Here is a 7,427-nt window from a genome sequence, read left to right as displayed (position 1 = left end):
GGCCATTCCATATTAGAAATAAAGAAGGGCATGAGCTTTTTGCAAGCTCTATTTTATTTTAATGTGAAAACTTAACAATAAATTTATTGTTTAATAATATTAACAAAATATATATATTCAAGTCAAGATCACAAACAAAGTTTAAATTTTTTATTTTTTTATCTTAAATTTTTTTTATATTAATTTTTATCCAATATAAAATAAATGAAAATACCCTTTATTTATTCCTTACCAAGCTTTTTTTTTTTTTTGTAGATGTATCTTAAATTCCATATATATATATATATATATATATATTATCACATCTATTTGAAAAATACTATTCGTATATAATTTTTTTTATTTGATCTTATTTTCCAATCTTCAAATAATCATGGACATTAATTTTCTTTTTTAATGGTAGGGGTAAATTATATGATCAATCGATTATAAATCTCATCTCTAAGTGGAAAAGAGAGTGCAGTAATTACCAGAAAAGAATTATCCTTCTTGTAAAAGTAAATATAATACAATCTTTATTATTATTATTTTTTTGGAATGAAATACAATACAAGCTCTATAAAAGAATAAGAAAAAAACACATCAAGATGATGCCCTTTTCTTTATTAGAAAATGCACCCAGTTTATACAGAAAAAAGAAGAAGAAAAACTACCTCAACCTTTCATGTGTAAAGATAATTGTCATCCCAAGCCACAGAGAGACGCTAAAGCAGGACTTGAGCGCAGATCAGTGCTTCAAGTCATCATAAACTTTTCAGGCAACCCTCACCCGATGGTCTACTGGTTCTTTATTCAGGATGAGCTATAAGCAAACGGGAAAGAATGTGAGGCAAAAGGAAAATTGCTATTGAAGAAATAGCCTCTCAGGAAATCTTGCGTGAATTGAAAAGGGTTTAGAACTCGTACAATTATTAACCATGATCTCCATAAGTTGCTGTATGGGTTGGCGACATATAGGACACCTATCCGATCGAGACCTCAACTCCTTTGCGCATCCGCTGCACAAGCACTGCCAGAGAAGATATTGGTTATTCATTTAATTCAGTAACAGATGCATAAGGCGTGGAACATGGTAAACAGTTGTGATTCTAAGTGCAGATGATTGTAGTTAAGACCATGTTTGGTAGTAACAAAAATTTATCGTCACCGCCTGTTCTCAACCAGCACTGAGCTTAAGTTTGATTCAGGGCCTAACTAACAAGATCCACTGAAAGAGCAGCAAGGATTTTATTGCAAAGAGATATCTTTCAAGAAACTGTTGAATTGCTGGGAATATTTAATCTACCAAGCATGTTCCCTAAGAATTCACAAAATTCAAATTCATTATTCTAGCTGAAGAGCTTTAAGGCATAAACTAGTTTCTCAAGATAATGCTTTGCAATAGTTGCATGCACCAAGACCATTAGAATGGTCTGACAATCTAAACCTGCATTAGCTGCGTGTACCAATGCCATTTGAATGGTCAAACAATCTAAACCTCTTGATTGCTTCAACCCTTAAGCCAATTTATTTGAATTCGCCAGTGGAATGAGGACATCTTGATGAATCCGAAAGTTTGCACATCAAGAAGGCAGACTAGCGATGTTTTCATGTCAGAATTTATACAACCACCAACCCTATGATACCAGATGGAACATGAAAAACCCTATGATACCAGACGGAACATGACTCAATGCAAGACCGGTTGTTAATAATAAAAGCCCGTGATTAGTTAATATAAAGAAAAATCAAGATAAAATATATATAGATAAAGGTCAGCATTCTCACCATATGTCGACAAGGTAAAACAGTAGTATCCTTTGGCTCAGTCATGCAAATAATGCATTCTTTTCCAGAAGCAGTCTCCTCATCAACGCCAGCACTATCAGAATTGGCAATGCCAAAGATCTCTTGCAACTCATAATGAATCCCATCGATCCATAAGATTTGTTTGGCTACTTTTACTTGAAAATGGCCTTCGTTGTTTTTCACCAAGACAGCTTTAGTTATTTGTGCATGAGCAGACATTGTTGGCAAAGGCTTGTCAGGCTCTTGACTCGTAGATGTAGAGGGAGAAGGTGAGGATGCTTCAGCAAAGATAACAAGCGGAAATATATCTCCCTTGGGCGAGGGCTTCGATAGCTGATCCAATTCAAAAAAGCCAAGGTCAATGCCTGTTCCTGATGGCTGTGAGAATATTTGGCCCACTCCTTTCTCAAAGGGGATTTTCCTTGGCATATAGATTTCAGGGTAAACTGGTACAAATGTACAATTGTCTCCTTCCTTTGCAAAATAAAATATGGTGATGCTGTCATTGAAAAGAAAAGGAAAATTGTCACATGTATGAAGGAATAATCGGTCCTAAGCTGGATTCATATTAATTTAGAAAAAACAAGAGAAACAACATATCTGCAAATCCAAGCCAGTAAAGAACATCTTAATCACCAAAGCACCTCGCAAAAGGTCCACATGACAACTCTTTGAAGCTCCAATATTTTTCAAACAATTGCCATAACCATTCAAAACAAGTTTACTCTTGAAACTCTACAAGACAGCCAAAAATGAATGCACATTCCAAAGGTTGCAGCATATTGTATAACCAAAAATCAGATCAACATCGGTAATGGCCCAAAACCAAAAATTTCAAATGGAACTTTATCTCGCAGAGTCGCTTATATTTGATCAAATAGCAGCCAACACCAATAGAACTTGGATGAAGATTTTAGGGCTTTAGATCAAACAAAGCAACTAAAGAACAAAAAAGCTAAACATCAATTAATAGCGGGTTACATTATCTGAAATTTGAAAGCTACGAAGATCTTAATAAGCAAACTACCATGATTTACTCAAAATCTTAAAAAAGATACTGACTAGCTCGAAATGAAAATCTTCAAAGGAGAAAACTGCAAGTCTCATCCCCACCATCAAGAAAACTGCTGCTCCTACTTCAACTCCTCCAATCCCCAGCTAGAATTGTATCTTACAGGGGTGCAAAACTGTATTCGACCACCCTCAAAGTTCAGATCTATTTTTGGAAACCAGCTTGTTGCTTCAAGATGGACCCTACAAAAAACCTAAACATTAAATGGTGAAATACCCAAATGCTGCATTGTACTTGGACCAGGGGAACTTCTCTTACTTTCAAGTCCTTCAAATCCCCCAACTAGAGTTGACTAGTACTTGAAGACACAGATCTGTATTTGAGGTCTCTCAGAATGGTGATCCACCTTTTCCAAATTAAAGATGTTGCTTCAATTTGGATTCCATGAAAAACTAAACATCAAGCATCACTTAAACTAATCCTAAATGGAAACAAAATATTTACTAGAAGTTATTTCATAAACCACATTGTAACAGACGCTATTCCAGCCAACACCATCCACAATAGTAACCTCAATACAATTTCAACCTCATTCACAGTATAGCTTGCAGGCTCACAACATCCATCCAACCATTGCCGAAAGTATATTAACATGACCAGCAAGTCACTTCCATCATATAATCAATACAAGCTTTATCACAACTAACAACAATTGTCGCCAAATAGCCTCTACACCAACCACAGTCAATTAAATCAATGAGAAAGAAAGAACTGCCATCAGCAATAATTAAAATCAAACTAGATTCTATCCATAAATCTAAAACCAAAATCCAAATAATTAAATAACTACATATGGCAGAAAATAATCAGAATTAATATAAGTAGCTTCAAAACCAAATAATTACTTTTCCATGTGCTAATTAATTAACTTACTAGTTAATGAAATCAGTTGATGCTATCCCCAGATATTTAAGGATTAATAAACTTGGCAATGAAGCTAAAAGTTTCATGTAAAATTGTCCTTGAGCATGACCTTTTGCTTTCCATAGCAGTCAGAGGATGAAGAAAATGACATGTTATCTAATGGGCAATGGAATTGCCCATGTGCAATCTTATATAACAATTGGCATTGCATTGATATTGTTTGCTCATTAAAAATGAGATGCAGGACAGATGATGGATCACTCACTCTGGTGCTAGATAACCGGTGGTCCCCAGCACACATATCGAACTCCAACCGTTGATCCTATCAAAAGCCATCTTAGCCAATCGAAAATCTGAAACCTTAGTCATTGTTTAGGAGCTGTTTCAAACCATATAATGACTTGACATACTTACAAACTTTCTTTTCTTTCCCTTTAACAATAAACCCTCATGTTATTCCATGTGGATCTCTTCGTCAAGGTCACCATTTAGGAAAGTTGTTTTTTTGTCCATTTAATGTATTTTTAACTTGTCAGTAACTGCAATGACTATTAATGCATGCATGGAAATTATTCTTAACACACAAGTATGCATCAAAATAGTCCACAACTTTTTGTTGTTTAAAACCTTTGACAACAAGTCTTGTTTTGTGTTAGTGATGCAGGAAGAAAAGGACAGATAGCCAACACAGTTAAAGGTTGGTTGTCTGCTTTGAACGTCCAGAAAAAAGAACAAACTCTTTATAAAATTATCAAAATATTCAAGTTTTTTTTATATATATATACATATATATATAGTAGTAACAGCGCTTTAAATACAAGCAAAACCCAAAGTAAAATAAACCCTTGCCCTTAAAAATAACTAAATCGTAGCCATCCAAACTACCACCATAAATATTATGCAAATAAACTATTAAAAGAAAAACCCTAATTATATGAAAGTCAGTGCAGTTCGAGCTCTTGCGTCATTCTCCATGGGTTGCAAGAAACTCGTCCTTGTGTTGAAACCATTCTTGCCTCGATAGTAAGGGTGGCCGATTAAAAAACACCAACACTTTTCCAGCTTCAAATACATATCATCAGTGAATATTAGTTTTATTTCATGTTTAGCATGACAAACTTGTACTTGCAATTCCTTCACTTACAATTCTTATCTAAATTGTATAGTACATCTTTGTATTATCAATATGCGTAACCAATATAAAATCTCTATAGAAGCTTTTTTAAACTTGTATCATGCACGTAATCAAAAAGATCATCATAGTTTAAACCTATGAATTCTTTTTCTAAAGCAACTAAAACAGTGCGATCTTTACACTCAGTTTCTAGTTTTTCATGGTTGTTGTTACTCTTGTCGCCCTTCTCCTCGTCAACCTCATCATCACAACAAACATCATAGATTGGTGAAGAATCCTAATCCATACTTATCTCATCATGGATTGGTAGAACTCCAATCTATAACTTCTTTCATCTCAATAAGTAGTGCTCGGTGCTCTTCAACTCTCTTCCTCCATTGAAGTGGAGCATTTTTTCCTCTTTTAATCCACCTCACACCATATGATTCCTGGCTCTAGCATGATGAAAAGAGTCTTGATTCTTATGACTACCTTCTAGTATGTCTAAGGGGTTGCGGCCACCTTCCAAAGTCTCATTTATGACTTCCACTCTAATTTCAAGCATGGTTAATACCTCTTGCTTGGGTTGGTTTAGCATCCTTCACATCTCCAACATCTCTTGGTTTTGATTGAACCTAGGAACTCGTGATTGCTTGGCTTCCATCACCAAAACTAGGATCGATTTTGATCTGACACCAACTCATGTAGGAAGAAAAAGATAAAAGGTAACTAACATAACCAAAGGCTCGTTGTCTGGGCTGAAAAGCCAGAAAAAGAGAACAAATTCTTTATAAAATTATCAAAATTTCAAAGTAGTTTTTTTATATATATAGTAACAGCAGCCCTTTAAATACTAACAAAACTATAAGTAAAATAAATCATTTCCCTTAAAAATAACTAAATCTTAACCATCCAAACTACCATCATAAATATTACATAAATAAACTATCAAGAGAAAAACCCTCCCTAGTATGAAAGCTACTGCAGTTCTGACCACTTCTTCAATTTGTCAATGGTTCCATTAGCTTTCATGTTCCTCTTGAAACTTTATAAGTCATGAGAACTCTCCTGATGCATATAATATTTCAAAGATCTTGCTCAAGAGATGGTAACTTAGATAAAATATGTTACTCTTACCATTATCATGATCCTCTATTCTTTTCAAATTATGTAAACCTTTTCAATTGCAAACCCCCACCGAAATTGAATCACTGATCTTCCCAAAGCAGGTTTTATACACTAAGGCACTTACAGAATTGTTTCAATTCAATTTACCACAAAATTCACATTTATAATCCAGGAAAGTAGAATTTCCAAACGTCCCTACACCAAACAACATAAATTCTTAATCTTTCCGGTACCAATTCCTTCCAATCTACAAAAACTTTCTCCTGTCAATCATAAATAACTCAAATTCACACTAACAATCACAAACAACAAAACCCCATTAACAAATTCCACATTAAAAACCAGACATTCAAATCCCAACCAGATACTAAAATCACAAAACAAACACTAGCATCATTACAAAAGTAAAAAGGAAAGATTATCTGAATAGTACCTGCCATCAACAACAGCATCAAAAGTGAAGGAAACCAAGTGAGAATCCAAATTATTCTCATCCGCAAAAACTTTAATACTAGACTTATTCACATTCACAGCATTCTTGATTGTCTTCGCTTGATTATGATCCACATAACCCGGCGGCTGCACCAGTCCCGAATTATGATGTCTCACCTGTGTTGATGGTTGCAGTGGTGGTCCCATGAAACCAGCTTGATGATAATGATATGACCCCCATCCATTATTATTGAAAGGAGGAGGAGGAGGAGGGTAATGGCAACTATAAGAACCGTAAGCAGAACTTGTGGGAATCATAGGAGTACTGTATGGTGCATTCGCTGCAAAAAAATAACTTTGTGGCTGTTGTAGAGGTGGTATCGGTGGATGTGGAGGTGGCGGTGGCGGTAACGGTGATGATGGTGGTGGTGGTACAGTACTTGTTAAGGAATTATTACTAGAAGGTATTGAACTGTTTTGTGGGTAGAGGTTATTAGTATTGTTGGTGTTGGAGAAAGAGGGATGTTGGTGAATTGGGGTGGTGGCGGTGGTGGAGGATGAGGAAGGTAGAGAAGGGTGTTGTGGGTTTTGACGATGGTGGAGGTGGTTGTTTTGGCGGTGGTTTCTTCTTTGCCTGCTGGAAGCGGAACCCATCTTTGAACTGGTAGAACTTGTTTTGTTCAAAGTTGTTTATGGAGACATTTGCTTTGGTTTTAGTGTTCCTTTTCAAAGCATACATGATGAACTAGATGGGACCCAATATTATTATTTTTTGTTTCTGGAAGAAAAATAAATAATAATAATAATAATAATAATATCAATAACAATAATATATTCTATGTTTGAGTTTCCAATTCAAAAATATTTTTAAAAATTACCAAAAAAAAAAAGCTCTTCCAAACATCCTCACGGATTATTGAGATAATTCCAGTTGATAAAGAATTATTTTAAAATAATTTTAAAAAAAATTAATGGATTAACCTAAATTTTTAACTAAATTAATAGAGTTTAATTTGAGTTTCACAATTA

General features: G+C 34.7%; 1 protein-coding gene across 2 annotated transcripts; it reads right to left on the bottom strand.

Moving 5' to 3' along the window:
- Positions 1 to 569: 569 nt before the first annotated feature.
- On the bottom strand, positions 570 to 7,114 carry LOC105134155 (probable E3 ubiquitin-protein ligase LUL4). Of its 2 annotated transcripts, none has more exons than XM_011038454.1 (4): positions 6,400 to 7,114; positions 1,768 to 2,287; positions 907 to 1,009; positions 570 to 802 (listed from the first exon to the last, which is right to left on the bottom strand). In XM_011038454.1, exons 1-4 carry the CDS (start codon positions 7,050 to 7,052, stop codon positions 789 to 791), a joined length of 1,290 nt encoding a protein of 429 aa, XP_011036756.1. In that variant the 5' UTR covers positions 7,053 to 7,114; the 3' UTR covers positions 570 to 788. The 2 variants fall into 2 exon arrangements, with proteins under 2 accessions (XP_011036756.1, XP_011036755.1); XM_011038453.1 differs by having other exon boundaries at positions 917 to 1,009.
- Between the last annotated feature and the right edge of the window lie 313 nt (positions 7,115 to 7,427).

This window comes from Populus euphratica, unplaced genomic scaffold, assembly GCF_000495115.2.
Source record: "Populus euphratica unplaced genomic scaffold, PopEup_1.0 scaffold158.1, whole genome shotgun sequence".
Lineage (NCBI taxonomy): Eukaryota > Viridiplantae > Streptophyta > Magnoliopsida > Malpighiales > Salicaceae > Populus > Populus euphratica.
This window is presented reverse-complemented; position numbering and strand designations above follow the sequence as displayed.

Coding starts and splice junctions, on each gene's coding strand:
- LOC105134155 (XM_011038453.1), bottom strand. CDS start 7,052: ATGGGTTCCGCTTCCAGCAGGCAAAGAAGAAACCACCGCCAAAACAAC. Junction 2,288..6,399: donor GATGCTGTTGTTGATGGCAG/GTACTATTCAGA, acceptor TTTCAATGACAG/CATCACCATATTTTATTTTG. Junction 803..916: donor AGCAACTTATGGAGATCATG/GTTAATAATTGT, acceptor GTTTGCTTATAG/CTCATCCTGAATAAAGAACC.